The sequence below is a fragment of the Taudactylus pleione genome, unplaced genomic scaffold, assembly GCF_031769625.1.
Source record: "Taudactylus pleione unplaced genomic scaffold, aTauple2 ptg000040l, whole genome shotgun sequence".
NCBI lineage: Eukaryota > Metazoa > Chordata > Amphibia > Anura > Myobatrachidae > Taudactylus > Taudactylus pleione.
The window spans coordinates 7,331,782-7,352,093 of NW_028284442.1; the positions used below are offsets into that span (position 1 = coordinate 7,331,782).

The 20,312-nt window shown below is 39.3% G+C and overlaps 1 protein-coding gene across 1 annotated transcript in view; it reads left to right on the plus strand.

Moving 5' to 3' along the window:
• The window catches only part of PTPRQ (protein tyrosine phosphatase receptor type Q), a 388,123-nt gene that overhangs the window by 351,642 nt on the left and 16,169 nt on the right, over positions 1-20,312 (plus strand). The window contains exons 52-57 of the mRNA XM_088455386.1: positions 824-923; positions 2,209-2,337; positions 8,915-8,959; positions 15,146-15,172; positions 15,611-15,692; positions 19,081-19,171. Of these exons, the coding sequence (XP_088311512.1) occupies positions 824-923; positions 2,209-2,337; positions 8,915-8,959; positions 15,146-15,172; positions 15,611-15,692; positions 19,081-19,171 (474 nt within the window). The remainder of the gene's footprint in view (positions 1-823; positions 924-2,208; positions 2,338-8,914; positions 8,960-15,145; positions 15,173-15,610; positions 15,693-19,080; positions 19,172-20,312) is intronic.

Sequence of the window (20,312 nt, forward strand, 5' to 3'; positions counted from 1 at the left end):
TATTTACGCCACGCGACACAGACAGGAGAGGTATGTTATAGTAAACATGTTGGGCCAAATTTAGAAAATGTGAGAGTTTAGCCGTAATCTCTCACACTATTACATTGGTTGAGTTGTATTTTCAAAATGGGAAAACATCTAGATGAGAGTTTAAATCATGAGAGTTTTTTGAGTCTGAAAAACATGCGTTTGCCTGTTCTAGGACTCTGTTATATTGGCCAAGTTTAAAAAGTGTGAGAGTTTTGTCTAACATTGTCTAAACTCTCACCCTATTACATTTAGCCCAACATGGCTGCTTGAGGTGCTTTTTGCTTCAAGCCCAAAAAGTGTTCACAGTGAATATTTGAGTATTGTACTGAATCATAGCACCTAAGGGATATACAAGAGTTGTGTATCTACATGTACCAATGATTACTATACATACAACAATATAAATAAATACATAGATACCCAGCTAAGCTGTAAACAGAAAAGTAATATTTCAGTGTATAAGGTATTGCGCTGCTTGCCTTCATACATGAATACATAGAGGACAACAAAATATTAGGCATATCTGGTGTGGCTATTAGTAAATATGTTTGTTTAATTTTACTATAAAACTGTAATAAAAAATACTCTATTCAAAAAGAAAATTGTTCAATTTTAATACATAAATATATTTCCTAACTCTTAAAATGTAATTGGGATTATGAGTTTAATGTTTTGTTTTGTTTTTAATTTCCCAGCTTCTACATGTTAGGAATGAAATGCTGAAGTGTGCAGTGTTTTAGCTGTAAAACATTCATTTTCTCAAAAGTCCTAATTTTCAAATCTTTCTCTCCAGCTGATGGACTGTCAGAGAGAGCTGTAGAGATCATTCTGTCCGTTACCTTGTGTGTACTTTCAGTGATACTTCTTGTGGCAGCAATCTATGCTTTTGCAAGGTAAATACTCTTTTCTTTGCTATCAATGTATTATTATTATTATCATTTGTTTTTATGGTGCCACAAGTGTTCCGCAGCTCCTTACAAAGTACATAAACAAATAGGATGACCAGTGACTTATAGTACTATACAATACAGGACAAGGAACATGAATAATATACATTGCTACATTAGCCACCATAACACCCACATAAGCAACAAAGCAAAGTAACCAAGTGTTAGGTGCCCTAGTGGTGAGTAAGAAGTACATGAAAGTAGAGTAAGGAGAAGCAGAAGATGGTAGAGAGCCCTGCTCGTAAGAGCTTACATTCTACTATCGTTTCTGCATATTACTTACATTCATAGAATTGTATATGGTGACTGACATGTTCTAGATCAGAAATACGCTTAATAATTAATAATTTAAATAAGTATTAAGTTCAGTATAATATTGAAAACAAAGGTATGCCATACTGAAGCAAGCATGAAAGTAGTAGGAAACATCTTGCAGATGCGTACAATGTAAGTGGGAGCAGAGAATAAAGCAGTGGTGTGTTAATGTGTGGCGTGATGAAAGAGAATATGATGATTTGTGTGTGAATACAATACAGTAAAAGTGCAATTTAATTAACACATTACTTAAATTCCTAGATGTTGTAGTAAAACATGTAATCCAAGAGTCAAAGGGGTGATTTACTAATATGGTAGAACTGTAACTCAAAGCAACCAATCACATGTTTGCTTGCATATGTTTTCTTGTCTAATTGTTGATTGGTTGCTATGGGTTTCTGCATGATTGGGCTTTGTTAGTCAAATAACCCCCACGGTGAAAAGTAACTAGATCAAAGTAAGGGATGAATTAAGAAAATACAGTGACTATAGAACAAAAGGTCACAGTACATTTGTGTATTTATGGGAAGAATGTATTACACATGTTGTAGTACCTGAAATCCACTGATAATTAACCAAAAAGCAAGTGCTTGGAAAGTAGACGCAGGTCATATGTTGTAATATAAATATAAAAGAAGTAGTAGAGGTAAATTATTTAGAAGAAATAGTCACAGCTATTGAAAGCTTTATAAGGCACACGTGAAGGTTTTCTTTATATACAGTATTGTTGCAGAAAGGTAATATTTGAAATTGTATACTGTAGATAGGTCATGAGGTTGTGCACAACACACACACGCATCACTGCCCAGAATATGTCATACAATGCATTTAAAAGTTTCTGTTACTGTCTATACGTTTTCAGAAAACCTTTTTCCTGTATAGAAATGTAATTGTATTTTGTTTTTTTATTGCTTAGAATCAGGCAGAAACAGAAAGAAGGTGGTACATATTCTCCACGAGATGCCGAAATTATCGACACCAAATTCAAGCTAGACCAATTGATCACAGTGGCAGACTTGGAACTGAAGGATGAGAGATTAACACGGTGAGCATACTCATTTGACAAAACAGTAGTCCAAAAGGTCACCAGCCATGACCCCACCATGGCCTCTACTTGTTTGGAAGTGTTTGTCCTGCCCTTATTTACACAGGTCAGTGATATCCTCTTTCAAAGGCTGACCTGTGTCTTCAAACACTCACAATTAGAGTATAGAGCCATACTCCTCTTACAGAATGAATTTCACCAATGCAACAAAACTATACATTGTGTACACATATGTAAAAAACGTACTATCTTGATACAGACTGAGCATATAACATGCATGTATGGTGGCACCCATACAGTACATGTGCACTAACTGCAAAAGTAAAGTTATAGAACCAACAAAAATTGTGTGCCATCTTGTATTAAAATCCTTGATAAACTGCAATTAAATTTTACTTTAACCCATTGTGTAGCTGGACCTGGGTGTGTCAAGATAACAGTTTCAGAAAATCTTACTTAAGAAATAAAAAAGGTTACGTGGTAGATAACGATAATGTGGTAGATGAGCTCATCCTACAGGTGTTGGTACAAGATCAGATCCTGTTCTTGGCATAAGTCAACAAAGTAGAATATATTAGTGTCATCTGCCGATGACCCCCTCCCCGTTACATAGTAGTTACTGACTTATCGACATGTGTGGGCATTGAATTACTTATTAGTTGTCATGGGTTATATGTGCGGAATACATATGTTACACCGCCGGCCGCCTGGCCCAACGTGGAAGGAAATCCTGATCGTGCGAAAGGTAAGTATTATCTACCCCCTAACCCTCCTTTAGGGTGCCTAACCCTACCTCCCCCCTGTGCCTAACCTTAACCCCCCCTTTCCCTGCCATCTAAACCTAAGTCCCCCGGGGGGTGCCTAACCCAAATCCTCCCTCCCCCTAGCCTAAACCTAACCTCCGGGGGGGTGCCTGACCCTAAGTCCCCCCCCCCCGAAACCCTAAACCTAACCTTCCCCCCGCGGCTGTCTGCGCTCGGCGCCCAGCATCCCTTCGTTCGGGATGCCAGGCGCCAGTCTCCTGGCGTAGGTTAATTAACTCTCGCCAGGATTCTGTAGTGGAGATGCCGGCGGTTGGCATAGTGACCGCCGGCATCATAAACGCATACCATATGTGCTATGATATTATACAGGCTTTTCATGTTCATCTCATGAAATTTATATGGATATCAGAAATATAGTTCTCCATATTGTTTAAAAACCTATATACTACCAAACAGAATGGATAGTCTTCTCCCAAAGGAGGAAAACATGACATGTCACAGACATCAACATCGAATGTATGGGACTATGATCATCTATTATACATAGCTAATGAATCCATGGTGTATTACTGTCTATGGGACATGTTCCATTATTCATTATCTTTGCATTCTGCAAATAATAAGATAAAGTATTTATGAGGCAACGCTAATGTTTACCTCTTGCTTATAACCTTTAAACGTATTAAGTGACATGTTAAACGCTCTTCAAGAACGTTCCTCTGAACATATTAGTCCTGCTTCATGACCACCTATTGTAAAGGTCATTTCCAGGGCTCTGAGTCATTGACTTCTAATAGATCTGACTAAGCGGGGTTAATGTTGAGGAATGATACAGAACACAGTTATTTGAACAAGAACCTGGTGGGCTGTTAAATAATCTCCTGTCCTTGTTTTACAAGATGAAATGTTCTTGTTTATATTTAGAAAGTAGCACAAGTTACAAATCCTAAAACTGTAAGGAAAAATATCACAGTGTAGATTATATTTATTAACAGTAATTTATATACTGTAGTGCACACACTTTATACAGTGATTCATTCACATCAGTCCCTGCCTCAGTGGAGCTTACAATCTATATCACCATATTCAAACACATATACAATATGGTTCATTTATTTGTCAGAAGCCACTTAATCTACCAATATAATGTTGAATTGCAGGAGGAAAGCCACCCAAACAGGGGAGAATATACAAACTCCACACAGATAGGGATATTGATAATATATAAACAAAAATAGATATGGACAAATCTAAAAATACTTATGAGTGTATGTTGTTAAACAATACACACAATAGACTAGGAACCATAGTTGTGTACTGTAATTCTGTGTAATACTATGTACTTAAAACTATTTAGCTTTTTTTTTTTTGCCAGTTAGCCCTTTACAATTACAGTTGTCACTGCCTACATTTTGAGAATGACTGTGATATTTAGGTAGTTGGGAAAATAATAATATAAAATAAAGGCTATAATTCAATTCTTATTTAAGTATAAAGTATTCTTAGTGCTTTCAGGAGCAGCGAGAAAATGACCGTAAACATCCTTCACCTTTGTTCTGCTCTTTGTTCCATGACAGGTAGACAGTAGACTTGTTCTTTAGTCAGTGGGGAATCCTGCAAATTTCTCTGACCATAGCCAAGTGTATGAAGATTATGTGTTTTGAAATTTCTCTCTATATCAGACAACATATACATGCATAGCCTCTGGTAACATCTGAAAACCATTTCTGTAGGCACTGCTGGTAGACAGATTAATCTGTATTCAGGATTCTGTATACAGATACTCGGCGTGATGCATGGCGCCGGTCTACGCATGCATGACGAACACAGCAAAGGATCTCTAGGTAAGAGCGGCCCTTTGTGATGAAGGGACTTCCGGGTGTATGACCCAGTGCCACAGGGGGTGCTGGGAGGGATGCAATTGGATCCCTCTCTTAGTATGCTCCCGATAGAAGCCCATAGGGTTCTATGGGTAACGCCATCAGGAAGATGGTGTTAACCAATGCAACCAAGCTCAGGACTGCATCCCATTCTGGGGCTTGGTGCATATGAGCAATGTGGTCAAACCCATATTTTGGGCATTTCACTGCATTTCTCGCTCTGTTGCATCTCGTCCATAATCCTCTATACCTTTCCAAAATGACATGATTGTAATATGCTTCTATTAAACTCCCAACATGACATGATCACTTGTTCCCTGGACATAACCAAAATACAGGTTTATCTGATCAATACAGGTATGTAGTCAGGAAGCAGACATTCAAAAACGCCGACCGCCGGCTTCCCGACTGTGAAATCTCAGCATGGTACTAATAATAGGCGTCTAAATACCGATGCCTGTCATCAGTCCCATGCCGAATTTCCGACGACCAGCATATCGAATGTTGGCAAGCCGGGCTTCAGGACGTGTTAGCCTCAGGGGGGAGGGTTTAGGTTTAGGGACTCCCGGGGGGACTTAGGGTTAGGCACCAGGGGGGTTAGGATTAGTAGGCTAGGAGAAGGGGGGGTTAGGGTCAGACACCCCCGGGGGAAGTTAGGGGTAGGCACCCCCCGGGAGGGTTAGGTTTAGGGAGCGGGGAGGGGGCATTAGGTTTAGGCACCCCTTGGGGGAGGTTAGGGTTAGGCACTAGGGGGGAGGTTAGGGTTAGGCACCCCTAAGGGAGGGTTAGGGGGGGAGAGTGGAGGGTTAGGATATTTACCAGGTACCGTCGGGAACTTCATCTAACGGACTTTCAGCGTCTGTATTTCATCCACCGGACTTAGGTCCGGCGGTATGTCTACCGATTCCGATCAATACATCTATCATACATTTAATGGTAAATAACATAGAAATGTAAGTAATCAACTGGGATATGGCTAAATGAAAAAATGAAATAATGGTCATGAATGAGTATTAAAAAAAACGCATTACATCAGTGGTTCCCAAACTGGGTGTTGTGGCACCCAGGGGTGCCTCGGGGTACTTGCAAGGGAGCCTTGGGTTGGTGTCCTGAACCAAATAAAAATAGTTATGGTTAATGTGATAGGAAAAACCAGTGCTGGTGGCCGCCAATAATAAAATATGTGGACAAACAGAGCACAACCCCCGCCACCACATAACTGAGCCTAAGAGTAACAGTTAAACACAATTTACTTAATGAATAATTGTTGCTAAATTTCTCAGTAATAAATGTTTGGCCTAGGGGTGACGTGGATAATGCTGATACTCTAGGACGCTGTGATTCAAGAAAGTTTGGGAACCACTGCCTTACATGGTTTTCATTACACACAACTTTTTAATAATATATCCTAGTAGTTCATTGTGTAGAGAAACATTTTGGTAGAGAATGTTGTACACAACCATGATACCTCACATAGATTTGTATAGACAGTACTGCTACACTCTAGTTCCCCAAACTTGATTTGATTAAAGTAACTCTAGATAACCTAAAGCTTAGAATAACTATTTGCACCTGAAAGACCCAAAGTGGCTTATACTGAGTTGGATTCAAAGTGGCTGTAGTTGCCGGCAGCCACGGAAGCCGGATTAACTACCTTATGCTAATGTGAGATTCTGTAGGGCTAATGCTAGGGTCCATTTGTCTGCAAGTGGAGAGCTGCGCTGCCCACTAATTATATGGCATCCGTCCTCACTAGTATCGCCACTTGCACCAGCCCCATTCTAGGTGCAAGAGATTTATCAGAAAGACTTCCCTTCCCCATACGCATGACCCACCGCACAAATTATTAGCTACGCTACTACAGTACAAGTCAGGGGGGTTCTGTGCACTCACATTGTCACCACCCAGTTCCCACCCCCAAAATGCCCAATTTCCCAAAGTTCAGTCCAACTCAGAATAGGGCGGACATACAAAAAAATTGGTAAATTTGCATCTGCAAATGCGCTGTCTGCAAAACCCTGCAATTTGCGTCCATACACACTCACAGACATCGATCCCACTTGGAATCAGATCCCACTGTGGACACAACTGTTTGCGTTGTTGCATTTTTTGCTAGGATATTTTGCAATAGAGTTTGCTTTAATATCCTTATCAGTGCAACCATGGAATAGACATAATGCTGATCAAAATGATCCATTTTCAAGTTAATTTTTTGGAAATAATTAAGAAGAGAGCAAAAAGTAAATTTAGCTCCTGTGCTGGGGTGTAACTACGAATCATAGGACCCATAGCAGAAGTTTGAAGAAAGCCCATGCTTTAGTGTGTGCACACCTCATAAGTTACTTACTTGCTCAGGAGGACTGCACTGCTGTTTTGAGAATGCGTGAGGGTTGGCTAATGTGTATTAGAGTATTATTTGGGCCATTCACTATCTGAAAGTCCAAAGTGAGGTTCTACTGCATAGGCACCGACTCAGGCCCCCTCACAGGCACATGGGCTATTTTTGCCGTTACCCTCCCCCCTTTATCTATCTATCTATCAATCTATCTATCTATCCCTTTCACATTTATATGACTTGACTGTTCTTAATTAATATATATACAAATAATATGAGGTGTGGCTGTTAAATAATGAGACTGTACTTGGGCTATACCAAAACAGTTTTGCAAGTTTCACCCCTCACACAGATAGTTTGCGGTCACACAGCATTTAAAGAAGTTGTATTTTTCCTGTGCGCCATAAAAATGCTTAGTTCAGAAGTAAAGCAACGTGTTCACTAAAATTTTTTTGCTAAATTGAACAAAACTCCCACCAGATCTTTTCATATGGTAACCGAGGCTTATGGGACAGATTTTGTGATGGTCGTGAGGATGTCGAAAATGATGAACGCATGGGAAGGCCTTGCACATCAAAAACAAATGAAAATGTGGAACAAAATTAGAAACTTGTTGGAATTGACCACCGACTCAGCATCCGAATGATAGCAGAAATTGTAAACATCGACAAAGAAACTGTTAGGCAAGTTTGCATCAACATTAACATGACAAAAGTTTGTGCTAAGATGATTCCATGGCATCTAGCTGCCAAGCAGAAAGAAAATCGAAAGTAAATTTGTACAGACATTTTTGAAAAAATTCAAGCGGATTCGAATTTTTTACATAAAATTATTACCAGTGATGAAACAAGGATCTTCCAGTATAATCCTGAGAAAAAACGCCAGTCCATGCACTGGAAAACACCATCATCACCAAGAATGAAGAAAACACTTCAAAGCAAATCCAAATTCAAAGCCATATTAATTGTTTTCTTTGATATCAAGAGTGTTACTTTGGATGACTGGGTACCAGAAGGCCCAACAGTGACTCAACATTACTACAAAAATGTTCTAGCAACTTTGCAAGAAAGAATCAGAAGAAACAGGCCAGAGTTGTGGAAATATGGTTTCATCCTCCATCAGGACAACACACAGCTCTCTGTCACTGGGAAGCAGTTTTTGGCAGAGAAACATTTTGCAGTGCTAGAACACCCTCCATACTCACCAGACCTAGCACCGTATGACTTCTTTCTTTTCCCTAAAGTAAAATCTGTACTCAAGGGAATTCGTTTTGCATCAGTTACTGAGGTAAAGAAGAAAATGATGGAGCTGTTGAGACATCTGACAGATAAAGAGCTACAGCGCGGCTTTGACCAATGGAAAATAAGAATGCAGCAGTGTGTGGATGCAGAAGGGAAGTACATATGAGAGCGGAGTTAAAATGTACTTAATATAATTAAACATAACTTATAGCATCAGTCTCGTTATTTATTAGCAGCACCTTGTAGATAGATAGATAGATAGATAGATAGATAGATAGATAGATACATGCATATGTTTTAATTACAGGTCATAATAGCAATCCATATTTGTAATTGTTAATGAATCTTTACTTCCAGATATTCTTCATTTTTCTTTAGACGCAAGGACATATATGTAATACAGTAAGTCAATAATGTGTTGTTTGTGTGCAGTTATATCTATAGTGCCAAAATGGCTTTGTATTTCCATCAAGTGTTTGCCAGTTGAAGCTAAACCAAGATGGGAATACAATACTATCTTGTTGGTAGTATATGGTTAAGTAGACCACATACCAAACATCATGGAAATGCTGTACATTTTAACTAAAGACCATTTTAATTTTGATTTAGTGTACAGATAATGTATATTATCCAACATTAACCATATACTATGCAGTATTTTACATGCCATTTTACATCCTGTATTAAATTTGCAGTACTGAACCGATGCTTGTGGAATTATTGTGTAAATACTGTAGCCTTCATCAGATCAACAATTATGCAAAACAGAATATTTTCCAACAATTGTTTTCCATCTTTTACATGGAGTGTCTTCATGATCCCTTTACTACAAGCACTTCATATATATTACAAGCTGGAAAAGTGACATTTTAGGAAACCTTAATTTAAAGATACTATGGATATATTTTTTGTCTCCTACAAATATAGTGATTTGAGTTAAACTACATGCTTTCCGAAAAAGAAAATTATGATTTATACATAACTAGCAGAAGTACTTGGCGTTGCCCGGGTTTAAATCTTCAAGTTATTAAATTTTATTATGTGATGTCATCCAAATCCATCCAGTGGAAGGCCCAGAACAGGCTCCCTGGGTCAAAGTTCTGCCCGGCGCACTCCGCCATGAGTTCAACCGGGAACCCATCCCAGAGCAATTGCCACCCCTCTGAAGTTTTCATCCAAATCTATCCAGTGGAAGCCCCAGAACAGGCTCCTCAGGACAAAGTTCTTCCCAGCATACACCAACATGAGGTCCAACCGTGACCTCAACCCAGTAGTATGTCTTCTGGGACCCAATGTTACCACTTTGTGAAGTTTTCGTCCAAATTATGTGATGTTCTCCAGAATAGACTCCCTGGGTCAAAGTTCTGCCCACCACACACCGCTGTGAGGTCTGACCAGGACCCCAACCACTCCCGGACCAATTGCCACCTTTCTGTAAAGTTTCCATCCAAATCCATCCAGTGGAAGGCTTAGAACAGGTTCCCTGGGTCATAGTTCCACCTAGCATACACCAATGGGAAGTCCTACCAGGACCATAACCCCGCCTCCCCTTCTAAAACCTTGCCAGGATCCAACTTGACCATCTTGCACTGGTTTCATACCATTTGGTGCAGGGGTGTCCGAATGCATAACCGGAGAGACAATAAACAGACCAATTAATTTTATATATAAGATTTACTCGCTATTCACAGGAGTTTCTAAGAAATTTATAATTTTGTTCTAAAATTTTATCCTTCTCTGCTAATATTGTACTTAAAGATACTGCAGTGTCTTACCCTTTTGATTCATAATGAAATTAAGTAAAAGTTACAGTAGTGTCAAGACCATGCATTAACACGTTACACAAAACCCTGAGTATTTACAGATTTCTTGTTATGTACAACTGAATCATTGTTAAGACACCAAGATTGTACATGTAGTTGGTTTTTCCTGCAGTAACACTGGTACTTTCAGCAGTATGGAATTTTATACTGGTCAAAGACCATAATCTCAGTATCACAATGACAGCTTCGACATATCTTTCAGCAGACAATGTTTATTAAAAGCCCAGATTGCAGGATGTGTAGGGCATCCTATAATTTCAACAATTATTTAAATAGGAAATGTATATGCAGTTAACAAGGTAATTAACTGTAGCTTAAAAGTAAAATGTCACAATTGTTTTAGTTTTGTTCTAAAATTGTTATGTAATAGCATACCCTTTTAAGTGTAAAGTCCAAAGCCTTTATCCTTATTAGAAATAAAAAAAGGTGCTCATTATAACATTCTGCCTTTTAGAAGGGGCTTAATTTAATTTTGTAAGCGCTTTTAATAAAATGCTCAGCCGTGCATTTACAGTGTTCCTTCTGGAGTAACAAAGAATCAGGATATTTTACATAATAAGAGATCGTGAAGAATAAAGCCATATCACCAAATGAACATTTTGCAGAATACACTATTTGCTCTTTAACAATTTATAATTATAACAGTCTGCGCATTAAACAGAAGCAAACGGCTAGATAAGGGAGGTGATAAGTTTAGCAGGCGTCCCTTCAGATTAAAAAATAGGGTTCAGGACTGTAGCCACTAACAAGTAAACAGAAAAGAGAAACTGAACAATTTATTTTTCTAAATCAATAGATAAATCCAGCACATATACTTCATTATGTGTATACATCAATTTTATTACAATAATTTCATGCACATAGGATATATTACAAGTTAAATATAGTGTATACTAGGACTTTGTTTCAAACATTTATACATTGTCGTATCTATAATGGATGCAGACAGAAATCACAGGGAAAATGGTGCGGTGGATTTGCTCATGTGCAATAGAGAAGTCTCTAGAAACATAGCACAGCGGCCATATTCTTGGAGACCTGTGCATGTACTATAGACTCTGGCACAAAGAGGAGGGGGCTCACACAGAGGCTGCCCATGGACCCCCCCACCTCTCTTAAACCACCCATTCATTTATACCCAATGTTTATATAATTTAGGCATCATACATTTCACACCTTTAGTGTTCGCGCGGTGAACCCACTTGCATCTGAAAAGGGGGGGTGGCTTAATCTCCATAGGCCACACCCATTGATGATGCCATTTTAGGGCCGTGCACGCATGGAACCCCAGCTGCTGATGGAGTGCTGGGCTTCCCCCAGCCATCTCCCTGCGCTGAATGGACGATGCGCGCATGTGCACAGCATCCTTTCAGCTTCTCCGACATCGCTGTCAGCTAAGCAGAGCTGCGGTGGTGCCTAAGTGACCCCAACCTCCCGACTGCCCACGGATCAATTCAACCCACGGGTGGAACATCGGAACTGTCCCACTTAAATGGGGATGGTTGGGAGGACTGCGCCTTTATGGGATAGGACCCCTTTTTGGCCACACTATAGCCGGCCCTGAGAACAAGTAGTATTGTAGTCTATGAATATGTTCAACTAACCAAGTCATAAAATGGCATTGGTAGAACTCATGAAATTCTTACATAAAGTGAAATTCCACTCAAAGTTAGTATTCTCTCAATGTTTTCAATGTAGTCAGCAATTTTCAGTTTTATATCAGACTGTGACATTTAGCATTACTGGCACCAGAAATGTAAAGTTTCTCAATGGATGTGTGAATTGTAATACTAGTGAAATAAGACCTTTCCTAGACTAAAAACCCAGACATGAAACTGTATACCATGCAAAGGATAACCAGAGTTAAAACAAATTCATAGTATTTTAAATAATAATAAAAAAAAAGTCTTGATACACTTTAAGCTACCAAAATGTAGCATTCAGCCACATGCATCCATAAATTAAAATTTTATGGTTGACGTGGAAATAAAGCAATGTTCTCACTGCAGACACATTTGTTAGTCTACATGTACGGGAGGTAAAGGTTACTTAGTCAGGGTGTAGGATGTCGAATTACATATGAAAAGAAGTAAAGACAGCAATACATTATTAGTAGACAGAGTTATTTGTAGTATAGAAAACTTTAAATTGGTGCAGGTAAGGTGAGCCAGACAAAACAAAGTCCTGATTCAACTAATCTATAAGTGTTCTCGGACAGAACCAAAGAGTACATTGAACAAAAAAGCCCTGCACCAAATCACATTAAAAGAGGGACAAGAGCATTATCTAAAAAAGCTGTATACAAAACCAAACACAATTTCAAAACATCCTTATCGATGGCCCTCATACTTCTCAGTGTGGAACAAGATAATTTTAGATGAGGTCTAGGGTGGAAATTCAATTAGGTGCGAGTCTGCAAAAGGCGATAAACTCATACGCTTCACCTTATAATTCGCACACTTCGCCTTCATGTGCAAGCCCGAGATATGCATAATTCAATTAGAAATGCCAATTACTACTTTCAGTGAGAGAGTGCCAATATTTTGTGCAAAAAGCGAACAGGGAAAACAGCATGAAAAAGTGGGGAGACCTTCCTGGACCCCATATAGAAGACTGTGGCCATAAGGGAAGTATTATTATTATTATCAGTTATTTATATAGCGCACACATATTCCGCAGCGCTTTACAGAGAATATTTGGCCATTCACATCAGTCCCTGCCCCAGTGGAGCTTACATTCTATATTCCCTATTACACACACACATATACACACTAGGGGTAATTTTTGCTAGGAGCCAATTAACCTACCGGTATATTTTTGGAGTGTGGGAGGAAACCGGAGTACCCGGAGGAAACCCACGCAAGCACAGGGAGAATATACAAACTCCACACAGTTAGGGCCGTAGTGGGTATCGAACCAACGACCTCAGTGCTGTGAGGCAGTAACGCTAACCATTACACCGTCTGTGCTGCTACTGTACTGTATGCTTTTAAAAGGTGTCAAATGGCTGATTGGTAAAAAATAAAAATTAAAAAAGTAAAAACCTGTAGTATTTTGTTTAATTACAAAGGAATCAAATGGAAAATGCAATAAAAAAGTTGAAAACAAATGCTTTGGGGTAATTTGAGGCGACTTTAAAAAAATTTAAAAAAATTATAAAAAAACAATTATTTTTCTTTGAAATAAATACTTTAATTACATTTGGGGGCATTGTTTAGCTAAAAAGCTTATTTTAGGGTATAATTTGAGGATATTTTTTTTCACCCCAAAACAACATGTAATTATTGGCCCAATTAAGCTAATTGAAAAATTCCAAATGCTTAATTAGTAATTAGGATTTCTGGGGTTTTGAAGCAAATCCCGACATTTTTACCTTAAAATAAAGATTTTCCCTACCTTTTCACCTGTTCAAGGGGGTGCAAACAATAACAGGTAAATTTACCCTGAAAAAGAAATGCAAGTTTGAATTGAATTGCAAATGTAATTTGCAATGCAAATTTGCCATGAATTTGCCTCGCGGGATTGAACTCGCACCTCATCGAATTCCCACATAGGTCTCCTGGAGATGGAACTTGCGGGGGAGCCTGCAATGCTTACTGGTGCCGTTAATGAATACTGCTGGAAAACAATATATCTAAAGAAAAATGCAAAAAAAATATGTTTAATTTATTTAATTTCCAAATTAATAAAGCCTTTAAAATATGCCAATTCCCACATGATGTAATTTCTCTTCAGACAAGGATGGTCAGTGCTGCTATTGCAAAATACTCCATACTTTGGATCATTATGTCTGAGTAAATCATTATATAAGCATATGAATTCTGCACTGCAAGTTACTATGTGTTTAGTGCTGTCCTAGGGCCTGATCCAGCAAAGATCGCAATTGCAAAGCTGCATGCTGGCTATAGATATGATGTATGCACGCTGGTAGCTTTACAATTGCGATCCAATAATGCAAATGCAGCAGGAGGTGTATGACACCCTCTGCTGCATTTGCGATCTTAGCATTCGGCAGAGGTCGCAGGCTGGGATCACTATCGCGACCATTGGTGGTCTATGGTCGCAATGGTGGACGGCGCCCGGTGGACGGACAGCAGAGTAAGCCTCAGCTTACTCAGGCTGGCTTATTTAGCGAGCCCAACAGACTGCGTATGGCCACGCAGTCCCTGGGATGGCCAATCCCAGAAATCGAGGGAGACACGTCCCGTTTCCGGGAACGCCGGCTGCCCCCGCACCACTCCTTAAATGCCTCTGCCTGTCAATCAGGCAGAGACATTCAAGGGCACGCGTGCGTCTTAGCAGGACTCATTCTGCACACTCACAGAATGGGCCCTGCGCACACGCAGATTCCCAATAATCGGGAATCTGCTTTCTGTAAAACAGTAGTGTATATGCCTTATTCAGGACTTACTGTAATTGCTCCATTTATAACAAGTTTTTACTTATACTTGCTAATGCTGACGTAATCTCTCAGTCTGCTGTCTGTGATGTAAAGCATGAACAGTAAACAAGTGGCGTTTTCTTAATGTTGATTTCTTTAACCACTTAATTTTTTTTTTTGTTCAAAAGAACACAATTTCTTCTCTGTTGTGCTGTGCAGTACAGTAACAGTGTAGCATGCATGTGTGTATTTACATGTAACAAATGCCATATATTAACATTAAACTGCAGCATGAATAAAATACTGAAAAATGCATTATTTATGCTCAGTGTACTGCACATACAGTATGTTTCCACACATGATTTAATATAATCTCTGTTGCAGGTTACTTAGTTATAGGAAATCACTCAAGTAAGTTGCACTAAGATGCGGGGTTTTTTGTGCCTTTTCTGAGCCTGCAGATGTGATATGTGATAGTGTGATGAGTGTTAATGTATAGTTCTTTTTTTCTCGTGCATTTACAAGGACAACTTGCATATAAATCATAAAAGCATGACTAATTGCATAGAAACTGGAGACATGCTTTGTCTCTCTCTAGGGTGAAAATTGCATGTGTGTGTTTAGCTTGAGAAGTCATTGTAAGATATTTAAACATACTGAAAAACCGTATCATTATGAGAACTAGAGCACCACAAAACTGTTCAATCATATTCTGTACAGAAAACATATCTATGTACAATCCAAATAGCTGTGCTTTGTGTAACAATAAATATATAATGAATTACAATTTGATTCTTTTAAGAAACCTTTATGGCCAACAAGTAATTTAATCTTACACCTTCTCCCTAGGCCTGTGAGCAAGAAAGCCTTCCTGCAGCATGTCGAGGAGCTGTGCACCAATAACAACGTAAAGTTTCAAGAAGAATTTTCGGTATGTTCCCAACAGTTGTCACAACATCACAGGCCCTCCAGAAATTTTCATGTGTCACATTTCATGTCCATTTTAAGCATGTGAGACCAAGAAAGACTGTGGCCTTGATAATCAATACCCAATTACCGAGGTGATTGTTTAGATAGAAATGTTACACCCAGTTGGGTTTTACAAGCTACACTGTGCCACAAAATAAATCGCCCTAGCAAGACAAAAATGATCTCAGATGACAAAGGAGTTAGGTTTTTCTTTATAGATAAGTTTTCATGAATTTTTATCATCCCTTTATGTGGCATATTTCCGTGCTTTGCGCTGAATTGTTTTGCATCTGTGTTACTAAATAGCAGTCACAATGATTGATGGGAATTGCATGTAAGAACATACAGTTATCATACTGTTTAGTTTACCTGTTTATACTTTGTAATTTATGAGTGAGGAAATGGGGTGAGATAGTTGTGGGCATAAGGTGCTTTGATAGGTGGTGTATGGAGGTACTACCTGCATCCCTCCCATTTTGCAGTAAGCAAGCAAACGTATAGCGCGTAATACCTTCCTGTTAATGCTTGTGATTTGTGACACTGCTCACGGTATGTTTTTTCTTACCATCATGTTGGAAGCACAGTGCACAGCACTGCGGCATGTGCTGGGGTCTTCACAATCCAGCACTGAATGCTATCTGCTGCCCTGCAAATGATAACATGTAAGACATGTAAAATATATTATATTGCCTACTACCAGTCTACAACATACTACAAATGTGTCATAATCCTAACCACTTGGCACTCTTGGTGGGATGTAGTTATGAGACCGGCAGCATCTACATCCTGAAGGGACAAAATAGGCGTTGAAATACCGACACCTATCTTAATCCCGACGCCAAAATCCAGAAGGACGGCTGCCCGAACGAGTCTGGGCTGCCCGAACGAGTCCGGGGCACCCTTAGCCGTGGGGGGGAATGGTTAGGTTTAGGTAGCATAGCAAGGTTACCGTTAGTTTTGGGGGGAAAGGTTAGGGTTAGGTACCCCTAGGGGGGGAGGGTTAGGGTTAGGTACCACTGGGGGGGTTAGGTTTAGGCACTAAGGGGAAAGGGTTAAGTTTAGGCATGAAGGGATTAGGGTGCGGGGTGGCGAGGGTTAGGGTTAGGCTACAAGAAGGGAGGGTTACGGGGAGAAGGAGGTAGGGTAAGTATACTTACACGACCACTGTCGGGATACCAACCATCGGGATGCCGCTGTCGGTATTTTGACAGTAGGCATCCCGACAGCCGGCATTACATACCGATTCCTTGGCAAGCACTAATAAACAGAGAACCTTGGTGCAGAAAAAGGGTGGAGTATGGGCCTGGACCAGCAATTAAATTGGAGGATAGCCTTCAGGCAACAGCTTTAGTAACCGCCTTTTCCCATGCATTGCTGTCTGTCATGGAGACTTTTGGTGTTAAAATAGAAAAAAACATATATGTAGACATGTTGCTAAATTGCATGTGTCTCTATTCTCTCTAGAAGTTTCAATGATTATTTTGTTTTAAAATAAAGTATGGTATTATTTTGAAAGTATTAATTAACAGGATTTACAAACGTACAATATAATTTGACATACAAAAGCTATTCTGGAAATTCACCTAAGCTTACTTCCATGTTTATTACTTCAAAACTGTATTTTTATCTGCAGCAAATTGCGCACATGACTTTGAGTATTTATCTCCTAACCATAGAGATCCCATAGATCTCTATGGTTAGGAGTTGCATTTATCCCACATTGTGGACAATTCAGTTAGATGTGAGTTGTCTCACATGTTTTCTGTCTGCATGTGATGTACCAGTCCAGGAGTAATTCAATTATAAGAAGCATCGGGTCTGAAAATAGAGCTTAATATCGCTCACATATGCTCCTAAGGGTATGAACAAAACTGAGCGATTTTATCACTGCTTCAAATGGAGTACTTTACATGTAATCATGACACACAAGGCTACTACAGAATATCACAGCTATCTGAATTGCCACTATTATGCAGAGATTGCGTGTAAATTTAATCCATGTCAGAATATAATCCTAGATAATGCAAAAAACAACAACCCTGAATGAGAGCTAATATTATACTGTCATTTTTTCTTTGGAACAAGTCAGATTTGTAATGTATGAATAGTGAGCAGAGAACAAATAGTCTCATATGAGCATACTGTGAAAATTACTGCAAGCTGTGTGTGTTTTTTGAAGCGATATACTGATGCATATTAGTGGAAATTGACTCCAATATAATGGTGAAGTGAGGTATTAGGCAGGAATGGTAATTCGCAAATTTATACAAGTCGACAGTTATAGAAAACTAATGACTTGCAAGATTTGCATATTTTCTTATCTTCCGGTATGGTTCTGGAAATGATAAAGATATATATTTCCATCATAAATTATTGATGGAGGGAGCACATAATCAGCCAATATTTATGTGGTAATTTTTACTCCTGTCCATATTATTAAATTCATTTATAGAATTCACATTGTTTTTTGTTTTAAATAATGAGCCAGTACTAACCAAGGCCTGTATATATTTAAATTAAATCACATTAAAAGTTATATTTTAATATAATACATTATATACAAGGACTGCCCCTAAAAAAGAGTCGTCTTTTTTGTTTTTCCGTGCTCTGCGGCACAATAAAACATTTAGCAATATTTGCAGCATAACCCCCAAAAACACCCATTTTTGGGGGATACCCACAAATATCAAGTATGACGCCAATGTATACAGGAGGGATCGCAAGAGATATCTCCATATCTGCCACAGTCCCTCCATTTCTGACAGCAGACGCAGCCCCCATAGGTTTTTACCAAGCAAAAATGATGGAGCATATTGTACGTCTGTAGTGCAAAATGCTGCAGTCATTGGGAGCTGGCTGAGGCACAAGAGACACATCCGGCCCCTTCTTCAGTACAACGTCAGAGAGCTCTGCCAAACAGAGCCCTCTGAGGAGCTGCCGAGCATATGCAGCACCTCCATTCGTGCACTGCAGTCCCTGGCCAATGCTGAGAAGGAGATGAAAGTGTCTCCATTGTCTCAAAAAAAAAAAAATCTGTCACTGTGGAAAGCAGCACCAGAACTAGGTCAGGCCAGCTTCAGCCGGGGGATCCATAAGAGAGAGGGGGGTCCAGGGGAACTTTCCCCCCCCCCCGGAATCTGGCTCTGCTTATATCTAGTGTGTTCCTATAATCACTTTAGGGGCTTATTTGGTCTTTCTTGTTATCTTAAAGGTTGTTGTAGAAAAAATATGTATTTAGGAAGTGTGGTGTGAGGTCTAGTTGTATCAATTATATATAAACTAAACTGATTTGTTACAATCGTTTTTAATTTATACATGTGGTTTAATCAGACTACATCCTCCTCTTACAGGAGCTACCAAAATTTCTTGAAGACCTTGCAATCTCCGATGCTGATCTGCCATGGAACAGGTCAAAGAATCGCTTTACAAACATAAAGCCATGTATGTATATTGTTTATCTTATTTTCACTGACTATTACTGTGATATAGAAGTTCAGTGCTTTGGTTACATACATTTATTCTGTTAGGTTCAAATAGACTTTTCCACTGCAACTTCAGGAACTATCCAGAAAACATATTCACAAATGGAAGTAAAATCATACACCACAAAACATCACACTAGAAAATAATCAATGTGATCTGTGCATGCTCTTGAGTGTAAATCAGATATTAAATGGTTCAAATTAAAAAAAAAATGATGTGGGGTCCCACCAAAAGCATAACCAGCACCAGGTTCTTTGGGCTGGCCCAGGTCCTAAAAATACAGGGAAAAATATGAGTACGGGTCCTTCATAATTTAAGAACCTGCACCCACTGCCACTCCACTCTGTGTGTCTTCCTGCTATAGTGTAAGCCCCCAGCTGGTTGGGCCAAGTGCTGGCTATAGGAAAATAGGGTGAACCCTAGCCCGATTTTTTTCCCCTATTTTCCCATACCAAACCAGGATGAAAAGCACAGGGCTAGTTATGGATTTAGGGGGGGCTGCTGCTATAGTGTAAGCTCCCCAGCTGGTTCAGCCCAGTGCTGGCTATAAGAAAATAGGGGGTACCTTACACCCCCTATTTTCCTGTAACCCTAAGAAGCCTGCAGAGATCATAGTGATCTGTGCAGTGCTTCTTCCAAGCTTGTCTGCCACAGGCAGGTCTATTATTTGGGTGTGTTTTTTGGTCGCTTTTGCATCGTTGTACAAACCGATGGTTAGTAAATCTGGTTTCTAAAGTATTCTAAACACCGTCTGTTATTTAGAATCCCTTCAAGTTTGACTTTAGTAATTTGCTGTTTTGGTCAGTTTGCAATTTTTACAAAACCATGGTTAGTAAATATACACCTAAGTATTTTAAAATAAAGGTTAATGAACAAACATAATATACATCAATTATATACAATTATATACAAATATACACTGAAGTGCCAAAAGTCTTGGGATAGCAGTATGTAAAGGTAATGTTAGGTGGCGTCAGTTGTAATCTGACATCTTGTGAGTTAGTTTGACACTGGCTAGGCTGGCCATGGCAAGGTGACAAGAACTATTGGAGTTTGAACGGGGAATGATAGTGGGTGCCTGAAGGATGGGACATTCCAT